Below are 16,623 nucleotides of genomic sequence, written 5' to 3'. Positions count from 1 at the left end.
CACCCTGTCTGCAACTATGTCAGCAGGACAAATAAAAGATACTGCATCTTTTACACAAAACATCTTTGCAAAGTCATGGCTATACCACAAATAAAACTTTTAAATTTCTATTTAGAAATTACTAGAAATCATACTTGTAGAAGACAGTGCTACATACTAAAAGGCCACCAAAGTCTAGGCAGTGCACCTGATAATGAAGTACGTGAAAACACATATTTTAATTTGGAAATTACTAGACAAAAAAGTAAGGATTTCCTCTAGGAATGCTTTCTGTCTATGTGCTCTGTACAATACAGCAGCACAATCCTTTCCCAGTGAACAGCAGGGACTCCTGAAGAAGCCTTTGCTTATTGCTCCCAGAAGTGTCATGAGAGCTTTCGTTTGCTTTCCCAGAGCCTTATGTGGTACCCCTTCTGTTTCTGTATGCAGGTAATAATGTCCCACTGTGCACTAAACTGCTGGCAGTGAGTAATGATACCTCTGCTCTTACTGAGTATGAATCAAATCGCCTCCTAGTTATTAAGGGTTTGACTAGAATAGTACCTAAATGATGAAGTAGAATCTTGAAGAGGCTTTCAATGATGCTGGTAGAGCCAATGAACTTTTCCACCTCTGTAATAGCTCCATTTCAGTGTTTGAACTCCTCACTGTCCCTGGAAATCAGGTAAGCTCAGCATGCTGTGTACATGCTACCAGAATAGTAAAGCAGTTGCCTGTGATGTTCAGGAAATACACATTTCTGAGCACGTGGTATGTGACTGCGCAAGAGATCAAGAACATGTGCACCAGCTCATCAAGCAGAATAAAAAATCCACCTTCTAAGACAATACAAAAAAAAAAAAAAGTAGAAGAGTAAAACTCTTCCTTGTTTATATGAAGTAGTAAGTCTTAACTTATTGCACTGGGATTCCTGCATCATAATAAGTGGAAAGTGGACTGTTCCCCGTTGACTGTTTAGCTAAACAGGCTAAAGTCTTTTTAGATCAATTATTAATTTTTATTTATGTCAAATCTATGCTTTAAACACATACTTATGAGACAATCTCCCACATTTTTCAGTGAAATGAAAACCCTTGAAAAAAATCTGGATGGATCAAGAAGGTTTTTTTGGGGGGTTTTTTTTTAGAGTTTATGGTTTTGGATGGCCAAATTTAATATATGTGGTGTTTCACATTTGTTAGTTGCCACTCATATGTCTTGAGTACATAAAAAAAATACATTCAGGAGATACCGTTTTTGAGAGTGTCCTCTTATTACAAATACAATTTTAATAGCACAGTTCACTGATGTTTTATCTTCTGGTGTTTTCAGATAAGCTTTTTATTGCTTCTTATTGTTCTTTAACTTATTTTAAAGTACTATATATTAAGTTACAAGATATGTACAATAGCCAGCAGTCATTATGACATTATAGTCATTAAAATATGGCAGACAGTTTTGCACTATAATGGGTGTAGAATATTTGGTATTGATTCTTATGTTCATCTAGAAATAAATTTGTAAATACAGGAGGGAGAGCAAAGAATGATTTGTTCTTCTTGGACATAGCTTTTTGATATCTTGCATTCAAAATGTATAGAGGGCACTTGTGAAAAATAATGCTAAATTGTAACCATTGTGGATATTAAAAATACTGTGGAAATCACCGTGAAGGTGATTATGAAATCGAAATGCTCATAAGCACACTGCTAGTATGTAAGTGACAATGTTTTTGGTCTGGGTTTTCACTTGATGATGGGAATATAGTGAGTTTATTAAGTGGTGACGGTTTGAGATGTGAAAGTGTAAAAGCTCAACAAATAGCTCCTAGTGAAATGACAAAAATGCAACTTGTCTATATTCTGCTGTAGTTGTCTGCTGCAAATAAATGCTTAGATGAAGTCTTCCAGTGGTGGCATAGATGATCTCGAGATAAATTAATTTTTATTCAGTCACCACAGTCGTTGATCATATAATTTAAAAAGTGTTGAGCATCTAAAATTCTTAAGCCAAAAAATAGACCAGAGTATTGAAGCTCTTGAAAGTATTTTCTGCAATGGTCCTTGCATTTTAATACTTTCGCAAGAACATCTATAGAAGATACTAATTTTAGTAGGTTTTGGGGTCACATCTAAAGTAGGTCTATATTCCTATTGACTTCACTTAGAAATAGCCCTTGGCTAGTAACTGCCCATGCCTACTTGCCACCTAGCGTGTAAGGCAAATCATAAGGGACGGGATTTCATTTAGTAGAGCTCTGCCTTTTTAAGGAAAGTGCAATGTAAGAGGTAGGAAGTATATATTAAAATTTGATTATATTACTCTGTACACTGATATGTTGTTCAAAGACATGACTTGTTACCTGTCACTTTATTTACCTTTCAGATGTTGTATACACATACTGATAGTTCTTCACTGCTTATACTGAATCTGTGCAAGTGGTGATATGCACCAGTTCCCTGCTGGTGTAAGTATTGTAATTCCACTGCTTTTAGAAGTTATAATAGAGATATGGTGGTCTGCATGCCCAGAGGACTTGCCCCATTTCCACCAAAAGATTACTGTGGGCTTATTTCAGATTCACCATTTTTAAAAAGTACTACTTTTAATAGTGCAATTTTAAGTAGAAGGAAAACTCTCCCATAAATATGATGCATGCAGATACACACCTGAGTAAATAACTTGAATGGATTGCTGGTGTCTGGTTTAGATTCATTTAATGCCACATGCCTTCATAAAAAGGTCTGCTTTGATACAGCACTTCATCTTTCTGAATTTCGAAGCTCTGAAAATTTAAATATAAGCATGTGTAAATAAGCATTGAAATAATCCTGTCACATATAATAGATTTTTTTTTCCTATTCAGTACTTGTATGTATTTGCTTTCCAATGTATCTTCTAGAACAGAAAGGCTTTTGAAGAAAAGTGAAAGAGACAAATTAAAATTGAAAATGTGTTTCTACAGGGAACCATGAAGTTTTTATCTTTGATGCTATGCAGACCTGGGTTGAGGGGTTCATAGTTTGGGCTGCTCTGCTTTGAATACCAATACTAATATAAAATGGATTCTGTAACTTCCTCTCCTTATGTTCTGATGGCAGAAATACAGTTTATTTCTCTGAAATAGAGCATTTGATTTGTATGCTTGTGTTGTTATTTATTTTTTTTTTCTCTTAGGAAGATCCTCCTTTTAAAAGGGAAAGAGCACTTGTTCCTGTAGACTGATTTTTCTGGGCTCCATTTAAAATTTTGTTGGCTGAAGTAGTTAATGCTACTTAAAACTCTGCTTCAATAAGCATTCTGTTGAACTGTTGTTGATGGAAGGTAAACTGATTAGTCTGATTTGAATACCTTCAACAGCTGTACAATGGGTTTCACACTAAGGAATTTTCAAGGTATTTAATTATTTCAATGACTTAGGACAGTACTGGACTATCAGCACCTCCCTGGTAATTCCAAAAATAGTACCTACTTCTTTGGGGTTAGGAGTATGAGAGAGGAAACTCTCTTGACTCTCAGCCAGTTACACTGGTGGAAGTGGATATAGGAGCTAGAAAGGTCTGGGCTGCAGCTTGTAACTTATGCTGTTATAAGCCTGGGAATGTCCACTCAGGAAGTATTTTTCTGTTATTGAAAGTGACTGGGAGAACAAAATGCTTGCTTGCTTACAGGGTCAACAGTTCTGTTCCTGCTCTAAAAATTATCCTTAGATGAGGAAAGTTTTCACAATTTTTTTGTCTTGAATTTCTTTGTTTTTTAGGGAAAGCTATAAGGAAGCTTGTGTGCAAGGCGACTCTGGTGGCATCTAGAATCCTCAGATTTCCTTGACTGAATCCGTCTGAGTTTAGCCCTAAATATAGTAGACAAGCTGCACTGCTAGCACTGATAAATTTTGTCTTCCAAATGATAGACCAAGGTACAGTCATGTATACTAACTGTTTTTTATCTCATTTGACTCTTGATTCTGTTGCTTTTTGGGTCGTTGTGACAGTATGGTTTGTCCCCATTACTGTGGACTATCTTTTAATCAGTACTCTGAAAAAAACTTAATTGAAAGAGACTTCTCCCTGGTTCTGGCATTTGATCTTGCCAGCTTCTTGGGAGTCTGCAGCTCGGTGGGAAACAGCCTCTCCTGAGATTTACAAACTCGCCTTCAGCCACAGGTAGACAGTGGGACTGTTGGCAGCACAACTTTATTTTTTTTTTTTTACTATCCACAGAAAAGGAAAAAAGTGAGAGCCTAAACCAAAACTCCACTTCCTTTTTGACCTATATTTTCATTTTACTTTGTATGCTCAGCAATCATAGAATGAAAACAAGACTAAGTTCTAACAAAGCATAGATTTTGAATATAAAATAACAGCTGTATCATCAAAAGAAAAAAGCAGATCGATACAGTACTGTTCTAAATGATAGTTAATAATTAAGTTTCTTTATATCTACTTTGATATCTCAGCTGTAGCTGTTCGAACGAGTAAGCAATCTCAGTGCCAGCTGGCCTGCTTTCTGAGATAAGAGCTTCTCTTTGCTTTTGTTTTAGATGGGAAAAATCTTCTGTCTCCTACCTGTGTCTTTTCTGAATCATAGGGGGGATTAATAGCACAGAGTGTTACCAGTTTCAAGACGTTTTTGGAGTCATGGGCAGGCAACAGGACTGTTGTTTTTCTGCCGTGTTCTATATGAGGAATGAATATAATAGTGTGTTGCGTGGTGTTTGCTTTTGTAGTGGTTAGTTTTATCTTGCTGCATTCCCATCCAGAAACACAACGAACATGGTTAGCAGCTGAAGTGGTGGTTCTTCAGCAGCAGCATACTGATATGAACTTTTATGTGTGCTCAGCACTGTAACGTCGTTGAACACTTGCTCGCTGCACTGCTATTTAATGCTGCTCCAGCCACTTCTGACAAGTTGATGTACTGGCACATCAGGATCCTGTATTGGTACATCATAGGGAGATAGGATGATCAGTAACCGTGTTCCCTCGCAGGGCAGCGGTTATAAATACACTTCAGGAGGAAATCACTTCTTAGCCTTCTCTTCTTGCTCTCTCAAAAGATATTTTCACTTTTCTGCATTACAACCATGGTGCAGTGAGCAGTTTCATACTGCATAATCAAAAATTCCAAAACCTGATGTATTGTCATGTGTCTTGATTATGCGCTGCTATGTTTTTTCCCATTAAAATGTGCAAGTTTAATAACTAACTAACACACATTTCTGGGAACTTACGTACTGTTCCTTCATTATAAAAATTACAAGTTAAATACTTGGAATTTCCTTGGGAAAATAGATAATTCTGACCTTTTAAGAAAACACAGAAAACCTTATATCTAATAATAGTATTAGTTATTTCATTTTAGTATTTTCTTCTTTTCTGTTTGGGTTTTATTTCTTCACCTATTTGTGTAATGAAGCCTTAGTGAGTTTACATTAAGGCAGTGGTTAATGAAGATTAGTTTCAATATTAGCTTAAAAAAAGTAATGTGCCACTTAGCAGGTGGGAGAAGTCATGATTAAAGGGTTAACGTAATTATTAAGTAGCACATTTGCTTTTCAAAGTTTTAAATACTGTGTGAGCAAAAATTAAAAAGTGGCAGTCACTTTTTCAATAGCTGATGTTGTAGCCTTAATATATTTAGAAATCTAAACAGCTAAGCTGATTTCTGTCTTCGGAAGCTATGTAGAGTCTTTGCATGTTCTTGTGTAGTATGTAGTCTAGACGTATTTTAGCTCAGACTAAAATCTGAAAAAGTAAACAGCTGATGCTATTTTATTGAGTAGTTATTAAGCCCTTTTATAACTGCACTTCACAGCTTTTGTTGTTTGCTTTTTGCTGGTATAGTTTTGATAGTTAGCTTTAATAATCATAGTTGTTAATATATTGCTGCTCAATTCCTCTACAATGGGGACATGTTTCTTTTCTGCTTAATTAAATGATTTAGACTAAAGTAGATGGTCAATAAACATGTAATACAGTAAATAAAATGAAATTAACAAACAGCAGAAGTGAAAACAGAACAACAACAAAAAAAAAAACCCCAGAAGCCCTCCCCCAACATAAAAATGAGCAAATCTCAGATCAACTCCTCTCCATTTCCTAAATAAAATCAACACACATGCACACACACACACACAAAGTAATTTATCCTTTTACAGTCTCAGAAAGGTTTGATTCTGGAGATCAATGTTCAGCTGTCACGGAGCAGTACTTTCTAATGCTATCAGAATATTCTGCTAAAGAGTAAAAAGCCCCAAATCCTAAAAGGGCTTAAGAGTTATTGAAGGAGATCTGCATTTTGTTCTGTTAATTTTAATTAGGGATAGAATATATTATCCAGGTTTTACCCATTAAACTCTGACAAATTTGAAAACAAGTATTTCGTGTACAAGGTAACTACTTTTGATACCAGATTGTGTAATGGAAAGGCAGTTATGTTTAAGTCATTAGGATGTGTGTGAGTGTATGTATTCCTCCCTGTTGTTTCATAGCATTTTCGGTGAACATACAACATAAATAAATTACTCTATAAGCTCACAGTATCTAGTTACAGTTTATGTTTAACATATATTCTGAATAATTTTCATGCTGCTTCTGCTGTGCTAAAAGTAAAATTAGGATGTTGTCTTGCTACTCAGTAAAAAGTAGGGGCCCTAGGGGCACTGGGTTACAAATTGGTGGAGTTAATTCACATTGTTTCGTATAGCAATTAAAGCATAAAGCTATTAACAAAAACTTGCATTTTAATTAAAAAGTAAGAGAAGGCCCAGGTTAAACAGTGGGTCATTGTTTGCTAAGTCTTTGAGCCATAGGATAGTCTACGATGGTGGATTTTTGGGAGCTTTGTGGGGGGTGGGGGGGTGGTTTGTTCACAAGAGTGGTGGTTTGTTCTGTTAGAGTTACAGGGTCCCCTGGCAGCAGCAGCGCCTGTGGAGCACCAGCTGGGGCTCCTTGCAGCATCCCCTACCGGTTTATTTACCGTACAGCTTTGGCACCGATATTGGCTGAAACCACACTGTTCCTGGGACACTCGCGTTGAAGTCAAGCTGTTATAACACCTGGTGTCAGCATGTGCAAGAAGAAAAACAGACAAGAAAAATTGTGGGTGTGGAGAAATTAGGCGGCTATCGTTGCCCTGAGCATTGTCTCTGCTTGCGGCTTTGTTTCTGCTGCGGTTGCAGCAGAAGAGAGGCTCAGTGTTGTTACTGATGTCTCTCGAGTACTACAAATCCTTTATCTGTTGTTTAATTCTTAATAATTTCTAATAAAATATTCAGCTATCTAGTCCACGGAATAATACTTAGCTGATCTGGTTTCCCGACAACAAAAAACTAAACCAGTCCAAAATCTCCTTATATGCAGGTAGCACAGTTGCATTGCTCACTGAATTTTTTAGCAGATTGTTCCATTTGTTTCCTGTTGATACAACCAATAATACATTGGATTTTAATTCAGCTTGTGGAAAACTATTTGATAAACGAATGTGTTATCTAGGAAAATGAGCATAATTTTTAATAGCTTGGCAAACTGCTATGTTGTGAAATGCTTTTATCAGAACGTTAACAGGCACGGACCTCTTAAGGAAGCGGATATAAGGCAGGGAGAGAACAGACTGCTGTGGAGACTTAGTTTGATTAAAATGTTTTGGTAAAGAATCCTTAATTATTTTAAAGAAAGCCACAGTGGGGTCTTTTCTCCTGTGCTGATAAGAAACTGGGAAGTTTTCATATTGCATTCAAATGTGTGATGTGAAATGAATTAGTTATTAGGTATATCTCCTTGGGGCATATGCACTATAAATAGCTTTTCCAAGTCTATTGCTTTATTCTGCTCTGCACTGTATTGTCAAATTGCAGACCAGAGTAAAAATGTCTCCAGTCAGTTGCACTCTGAAGCACGGCATATGATACAGATTTGGCTGTTGCAGATCAAGGTTTATTTTTATGGTATACAAGCAAATGGAGGACTCCTTGGTTCACCGACCCCTAATTTTTCAGAGGTCCAGGAAAAACAAAACACCTGTTGTTTCTATCACCTGTGATGGTTGTCTACGACAGCAAGAATGCGGAATCTAGGTTTAATTATTAAATAAGGTCTATAATACTATCAGTAAGGGTGAAAAAAGGCTTTTTAGTTAGGGCAGTGAAGAGCCCTGACTGTGAAGCCAGGTAGCAGCTGTATTGGCTTTATGTTTTGTCATAATAGGAATCACAAGTAAACTGAGGTAATAAATTGGTTCACAGCTTTGGACTTTGAAAAGGAGCCTGATTATAAACCCAGAAGACCATGGTGTTTTCTGTGGTACACGAACTATGGCATGTTGTTCATCTATAGTTTTTGTTCTGTAAGAAATAAGAGAGGCAGCTGTCCTTGCTGTTAACACTTACCCTGCCCTTAAACCACAAACTCAATTTGCTGCCCAGGATGGCTCCAAGGAAATTTTCTTTGTTTGCAGTTAACAGAATCTGAGGGTGTTAAAATTACTATGAGCTTAATTCTCTAGCTGTTCAGTTCAAAATTTTTATAAATCCAGGATTATACCCAATGTATTACTCTTTCACCATTCCAGACATGAAGTTCAGAGTCTTGAGGAAGTGATCACCCTAGGGAATCTACATCTTCATGGTGATCTTTATTAAAGCTATAGGTACTTTCTCATGTTGAAAATAACCGTTTGAAGAAGAATACTTATCACCATATTTTGACCATTTCCTCGATTTTTTAGATCTTCCAGGTCTATTCATAGATGTAATAGATAGTGTACTGACTAAGCACTGAAGTACACTGTGGCAGACTGTGCCGCTCAGCTGGGTCCCTGCCATGGCAGCCTGGCTGCTTGTACTGCCCTTCAGGAGTAGTGAACATCTGGTGAAGAGTCCCAGTGTGTAAGGTGGTAGCAGCAGCCATGCCTTCTCAGTTGGGTAGCAGCAGCCTTCACGCAATGTGAATCATAGAATCATAGAATGGTTAGGGTTGGAAGGGACCTTCAAAGGTCATCTAGTCCAACCCCCCTGCAAGGAGCAGGGACATCCCTGACTAGGTCAGGTTGCTCAGAGCCTCATCCAGCCTGGCCTTGAACGCTTCCAGAGATGGGGCCTCCACCACCTTTCTGGGCAACCTGTTCCAGTGTTCTGTAACCCGCATTGTAAAAAATTTTTTCCTAATTTCTAATCTAAATGAAGTATAGTGAGGGGAGTTTGTGAGTCAGTTGTGCAAGGAGGATGGGACAGTACAAGAAGACATCCCCAAAAGATCATCTGCGATGGGACAGTACAAGAAGACATCCCCAAAAGATCATCTGCTGCCCTGTGGCTTCCAGGACTGAAAAGTCCTGGATTATATATCACTTTTCAGTCCTCTTTGGTGCAGACATAGTTAATGGGTCTGTGCTGGTCATCTAAATCTTGGAGGATGGGAATGCTTGTTCTCAAGTACCACATGGCCTGTAGAGGTTTCTAAAAAAATTGGTGCTGCTTCTGTTTTGAAACACAAGATCCCTGAGTGCTTGAGTATGCAAGTCAGAAGGGCCTTGGCTTAAAGTCACCAAATTCTGACGTAATTCTTGTAGAGGTAGACTTAAACTTGCACTGAATCTCTGGAGGGTTGTGAGCTGTAGATGTGTTCAGGTTCTTAGCGAATTCCCTGAGCTTGTGCTGAGCTGTGCGGAGCTACCAGGCGAGCGTCCACTTTGTTTGGCAATGCTGTAGAAGAGGGGGAGAAAATGGTAAGAGGAGAGGGGCGCTTTTCTGTGTGCTACCTCCTTTGTGGCAGCTTGGGAACTGAGAGACTTTGGTTTCAGACTTAGTGCAAGGGAGTTTGAAGGCACCGGTTCCAATTTTGCTTTCTGACAGGTGAGAGGCAAAGCTGGACTGGGACCTTTGGTTTCCCTGCTGTCAGCTGAGCCACCACTGGGTAGTGATGGACGATCTGCCGGTAGGATCTGTGATACCACCACGGCAGGCTCTACGCATATCCCATACCAAATGCTCCTCCAACTATTCAACACCAACTGCAGTGTCATTCATCCTGCTTTACGTCCCTGGGTCTCTCTGGAGTGTGGCATTTTGTGACATCACAGTATTTCTTTCTGTATCGGTATCTTGAGGTTCAAATTACTACCAGGCAGCTGAGACCCAAGAGCTGAGAGTCAGGAAGAGAATAACAAAGGTGAAGTAATTAGCAGCAGCATAGGGAGGTAAGCAAGTGTGCTTAGCTACTCCTCTCGTTACATTAATGAGCAACACACTTGTTCATTTGGTTGCATCAACGCAATGGCATGAGACAAAATGCTTTACAATGGCTGCAGATTTTCTACTGGAGTGAAAAACAGTAAGCATGGGTTTAAAATATATTAAATATTTTCATATATTTTGACATATTTTAACTTGCTTGAGTGATCTTTCATGCTGCCTTGGAGGGATATATCATAAATACAATTATTATTATCCTTTATACCAAAATGACATTGACACTGGTCGAGATTCTCATGCGAACAGAATAGCATAGCTCCAGTGAAGGGAAAGGACAGATTTGATACCTTCTGTTTAAGTTGTCAAGGTTGGCTGAATTCTCAGTTAATTTAAAATCTCGCTTTATGGCCTCTATTACACAGCTTTCTGCCCCCTCCTTACGGTCTCTTTTCTGGAGTGACAGAATGTAACCATAAATGATGTTGATTTTTTTTTCTGCTTTATTGTATGTGGCTTTGGTTTTGTTCTTTTTAAAGTAACTATCTGTGTTGCTTCATAGGCTTGTAGGGAGGTCTTTCTACTTCTTTTTGCTTCTAATGTAAGTCTTTAGCACTGGATGAAAAAAACAGACAGTTCAATTTTAAAATGCAAAGAGAGTCCTCATTTTCTGTGGCTGGCAAACTTTCCCTTTTATCCCTCAGCCAACTTCTATCCAGACCACTGATTCTCCTCCTGTGTGTCATGCTTGCTAACTTTTGCAGATTAATTTTTTATGAGAGATACTATTAAAATTACTTTGGAGATTCACATAAATTACCTCTGCAGCTTTCACTTGCTCTTTGTTGTTGTGAAGAATTTACTAGTATTTCTCCAGTGCAGCCTGTATTCTCGACATCAGCACTGAGTGTTTTTCTAATTTGTGCATTAAGTAATTTCAACTTGATTTTTTAATGAAGTAAAATATGAAGTATGTTATGTAAACTTTAATCGTGGGGGAAGGGAAGCAGTGAAAGTGTGTCTATGTTGCTTTGTCATTTACACAGCTACTAAATCTTTGTGATTTACTAAAGCTTTCAGCTGAGCCCTGCCTTCCAGGAGCCCCTGTGCCATTGAGGTGCCTTTCTGAGACACAATTTTTTTCCTTTGTTCCCTCCAAGTACAGGGGCAGCAGGTTCTGCTGCCCTTTGTTAGCAGAAAACTGTGAAATGAGGCTTTGCTGTTTCCCTGCCTTTTCAGTTTGTTCCCACCAGAAGAGGAGAGTAGATAGAGCTCCTTTTGCACTTCTAGATATCTGTCCTTGAGGGCTGGAGTCTGATCGGGAATTTATATGGAAGGAAATTGTGAAATGAGTGGTTGTGTTTGATGCATATTTCACTCTTTGAAGTCAGCAGGCAAACACCATTTACTTGCAGTGCCCCGGTGTTTTGCCACAAATAACTAGAGCAGAGAACTCAGGCAATCCACGCTCTAAAGCTGGTAAAAATGCAAAACTGGAACGTGCAGCGCCTGTGGTAGTGGACAGCAGTGGGATGCAGGCTAATGGGAGGCCCGCGGGATGTAGGTAAACAGCCTGCTCGGTCCTGAACTCATAAAAGATTCACTACTATGGTCTCTGAGGTGATGATTTTTACATTTGAGACAATAATGATGAGTGTCCTTTCCACTGTTAAGAGTTGGTGAAGATGATATCTGTTTATGTATTAATATATTTCTGTTGTGCAAAGCTGTGCTTACAAACCCAAGATGTGAGTTAGCCATCTATTTTGTTCTGCAAAGCAGAGTATGTTTCAATATCTAAAAATCTTCTATAAGGTAGAGCCTCCTAGATTATTTTAGTATTTATTTATTTTCTAGTAAAATCTTACACAGTTTTACTTGTTGTGAATGAATTGATTCTGCTTTGCTGCAATTTCATTTTAAGGGACTAGGTATTACGTTTGGGAGAGCTGATTTAGGGCCAAATTCACCATGTGAGTTTTTGTCATCCAAGACCCTTGTAATTTGCTTGCAGCTCACTTTTGAGCTGCCAAACTGAACATGCACTGAACCTCTGTTACTTTCTAACGTAGCTCGAAAGCATTGTAGTTTATGTAAGGGTTTCCCAACAGTTATGATTGGTAGGTAGTGCATGTATAGGTATGAGGGTTAATTAAATCAAGAGGTGAAGTTTGTAGAACAGGGAATGCTTCATTAAGCCCTGTGTGAATTAACATGTACAATCTGTTCACAATACCCCAAGTGCCATTCACTGAGACAGTGTAATTACAGCTTACACACAGTTTCATTAGTTTGTGTTTCTTCTACTGTGGTTGACATGTATGTTGTCTTCAGTGAAACCCTGGAATAGAGGAGGGACTGCTCGCTGGTGGGCATCTGAGCATACTGACATTCAGCAAATCGTTTTTCCTTTGGGTTTTAAAATGTCTTATCCCAGATTTAATTAAGCTTGTAATTCATCAACTGACACTTTTTTTTTTTTCTGAGATTCAAGATCTAGCTGAAGACTTGTGAAATGGCTTTTCTTGTATGCTTTTTTTTTTTTTTTTTTGCTTTAAACAGATGGGAAGCAATAATTATCTTTCCCCACTGCTAGTAGTCCATTTTTTGAGTTGGTTTTTTTTTATTTAAAGTTTATTCATTTTGATTTCAGCACAGGATATTATGATAACCTAAAGACGCAGTCCTTAAGACACATCTCTCTTTAATGTGCATGGTGTTTAGGCAACTATAAAAATCTAGGTGGCTGTGAAGATACAGAGACTTTAACTGTATAGATTCCCAAGAGTTTCTTTTAATAATAACTTCTGCTACTGAGAACTGTAAATGCACTTAAATAGACTGAAGTGTTATCACCAGTCAAGCAAATTTGCATCTCTTTTGGTATGCATTTAGTTGATTCCTGAGAAGGACTGTTAAAGCTCCAGTTATGATCTCTGCAATTCAGAGACTTGATGCATCCATAAAAATCCTGGAAAGTCATTTGAAGATACTTAATATTACCCTTGTGATAAGTCCCACGGGCCTATTCAGGTGAGAGAAATTAAAGATGAGGAAGCACTTGAAGGCACAGGTCTGTAGACAGAAAAGCAATATTAATGAGCGTAATAAAGAGACTAGTGAGGAGGAATGAATGATGAGCTTTATTGCAAATCTTATCTGTACATTACTTCTTCATATTAAAAAAAAACTTGCATAAATGTTCTTGTGTGAAGTTGCTAGACTGATTTAAGAAGAGAATACAACTGGGATGTAACAGAGGTAGCAGTAAAACCAACTTTGGTCTTATTAATATCTTTAAATATCTTTAAATGGTTTATGTTTAGAACTACTATATTAAGAGAATACATGTTACATCCATGCAATATGGTATCCCAGCTCTGCCAGACAATGGCAAATGCCAGAGTAATAGTGATCTTTTGCCATCAGTCGTCTGGCTGTATTCTGAAAATACTGAAAAGCTTAGGTCCTGCTCCAGAGCAGTTTTACCCTTTGTTACCTATTGAATTTTTTGTTATCTAATAAAGTAATATTAAAATATTTCACAGAAACTGCCTGCCTAAATTTTCTCATGCTAGGAATTGTAGTGTTTTGCTTTGAGATGATGACCTAAGTATGTGTTCTTTAGGTTTTTGGTCGATTACGTGTATCTCCTGATTTTATTGAGTTCTGGTATTACGTGATACATTTCACGTAAGATTATTCCACAGGAAAAGTTTGCAATAGAACATGTATGAAATTATACATGGACTTAAGTTAGATCTTACCAGTATATAAATTATTGCACAGACCTAGGCTGATATAACTTCAGAAGCCGTTGTCTGCCAAAACCATCCTAAGTCATCTGATAGTGTTTCAGGAGTAGCATGTTTTGGGGCAGAACTCTGAATCTGCGCACTTAATGAAGAATTATAGGAAAGCAGATGAGGGAGTAAGGGAACTAAAATGTCATCCGTTTGCACCATGTAAGCCCAGAAGTGGGGCTCAGTGCTGCTGCAAAGCCCAGACTGCGTGGCAGGCAGACTGTGGGGGGGGGAAAACTAGCCTGACAGCTCTGGGTTTAGGCATACTGTTCTGTGTATTTATGCTTTGGGAGACTGTTGACTATTAGCTTTAGGATGACACATAGAAGCTTTTAAAAGATATATAGATTTTTAATATATTGGCCTTTGAAGTGAAGGACTATATTGAAATTTTATTTGGGTCGGTATAATATACATCATGACTAAGAGCCGTTAGTTGTGTCTTCTCAAAATAAAAGCCATTGTATTATTTATTCTCTTCAGTGCCACAAGAGTGTATGATGCCTTAGAGGTGATTAAAATGAACATGCCACCAGGATCTTCTAACTTAGACAGTGCACAGCAAGAGATGACAAAAAAAAGAGGCAGATAAATACGGGAAGCATGAGGGTTACAGTGGCAAAGGCTCATGAAAATGCTTTCATATACCAATAAAACCTTTCACTTATGCCTCACATAGGTTTCCTCACTGCATGTTGCCTGCGTGTCTTGCTGTTTATTTGATTTTTGGTTTTGTTAACATATTCTAGTCTTAGGCTTTGGTCCTCATGTTGTTTCCATTGAAGTCTCTGGAAGGAACTCCTAGTGAGTTAAACAGTCCTGGATGATTCTGAGTAAGCAAAGACTGTTGGGATGTGGTAGTGAAAAAGCTGGCACTTTAAACTTCTTTTAAAAGGAAATGTTTTGTTAGAATGAATAATGAACCATCCTGTGTTATTATTCATGTAGTAGGTGTAATACTATGTACAAAAATAACGCGTGCTTCATCACCCAAATACAAAGTGGAAAGGTTTGCTGTTCTTCATCTGTTAGCATCCCACTTACCTCTAAATGTGTATCATTTGTCCAGAAAAATGTTTTGTTTTCCACAATGTTGAGATGATTATTGTGAGGATTTGGAATTCTTTTTGTTGTTTTTTTGTTGTTGTTGTTGTTGTTTTTTAAATATATCTTTCTGTCTCAGTAAACTTTTGTCATAATTAGTGCTAACTGTGGATAAGTGCATAACTGCATACATCTCACTTGAATCCTACTGATTTCTTTGTCTCAGTGATACTTTGTAGTAGATTCCTAAATACTTGGTGTAGAATATCTTTGTTATTAGCTTTAAGTATGATTTTTTTAATTTAATCAAGTTTCCTTACCCTTGTATCATGAAAATTTCAAATGATTACGTTTGCACAAATTGTTGCTTTATCATGTCTTTAATGTTATGCCTCCAGTATGGTATGCCTCTTGCTTGTGTGCCATCTATTCACTTTTGTCTTCCTTCTGTTTCTGCTATATCCTTTTCACCAGTATTATAATTTCTTCTGAGTTTACCTGTAATGTTTCTTCATGCAAAAGGGATCCCATCAGCTTGATATGAATTGACATTTTTTTTTAAAGTTGAAAATCCTTTAGACTAATGTGCTCTGCCGTGACAGAACACATTCTCAAATGCATAGAACAGAATCCATGTACATTACATGCTATAAAATTTGGAGAGAGTAGACTTAATTGACATTTGTGTCCAAGTAGCAAATGGTAGAGTCTGCCTTGTAGCGCTTATGTTTGTTTTAAACTTTACGTGAAGGAGAACCACAGAAGTGGAAGAAAACTATTTCCCTCTCTGTGGAGATCCCATTATTTGCTGTTAAATGGATTTGAGGGAGGTATTTCTTAACTATTCAGACATGTAAATATGCAGACAGACAACTCATGATGGCTACAGAAATACCTGATTCTCTTTAAAATGTTTTTAAACCACATTTGTTTGTGTCTTTTTTTCCCCCATGTAGAGATCCTTCAAACAATATATCCCTGCCGGTTTTGTTGATGGTATATACCTAAGAAGCACCAAACAATACAACAACATTCAGTATATCAAATGGAAACAGATGTTTAATAAAATGTAATGAAATTTATTCACCTGTTTATGTGAGTGCTGCACATGTTTGATGGGTATAACTATTTATTAAACAGCTTGCTCATGTGTTGCCAAATAGTAGATTAAAATCCAGTATGTCCGCTTAAGTAGCTCTGTGCTCATGAATATGACATTTGGTCTATTTACACCTTTACAACTGGGTTAAAATGTCAAAAAGATATAATATAAGAACCTCAGTTCTTTTTGACATTATTTTCTGTAGCTCATTTGATATGCATATCTTTCTTTTATATTATCATTATGATGGTATTAATTTTGATGTGCAAATTAGCTCTTCATGATGTTGTCATGTCAGCATCTGGATTCAAGATGTGCTGTTTCATAAGCATTACATCCTATTGCGTTTCATCAGAGTCCCCCTTTCCTAATCTAATTATTCATAAGGAACCTTGGGGATTGTGCTAATGGGCATCTAAAGCTATAAAGAGTAATGAAAGTGGTTGTGCTACTGCTATGCAATTAAGTGTATATAGAATACTATTCATATAATTAGATTCAGAATTTTT

General features: G+C 37.5%; 1 protein-coding gene across 6 annotated transcripts in view; it reads left to right on the top strand.

Moving 5' to 3' along the window:
- Positions 1–16,623, top strand: part of PPP2R2C (protein phosphatase 2 regulatory subunit Bgamma) — a 199,387-nt gene that overhangs the window by 104,057 nt on the left and 78,707 nt on the right. The window contains exon 1 of one of the 6 annotated variants that reach the window (XM_086747242.1): positions 3,751–3,895. The exons of the other annotated variants lie outside the window; for them this stretch is intronic. Within the exon in view, the coding sequence (XP_086603368.1) occupies positions 3,883–3,895 (13 nt within the window). The 5' untranslated portion in view covers positions 3,751–3,882. Of the gene's footprint in view, positions 1–3,750; positions 3,896–16,623 lie in introns of those variants that run through there. 6 annotated transcript variants of the gene reach the window in all.

The sequence above is a fragment of the Chlamydotis macqueenii genome, chromosome 4, assembly GCF_036417535.1.
Source record: "Chlamydotis macqueenii isolate bChlMac1 chromosome 4, bChlMac1.mat, whole genome shotgun sequence".
NCBI lineage: Eukaryota > Metazoa > Chordata > Aves > Otidiformes > Otididae > Chlamydotis > Chlamydotis macqueenii.
The sequence above is the reverse complement of the archived record's forward strand: the minus strand, read 5'-3'. Positions and strand labels throughout refer to the sequence as shown.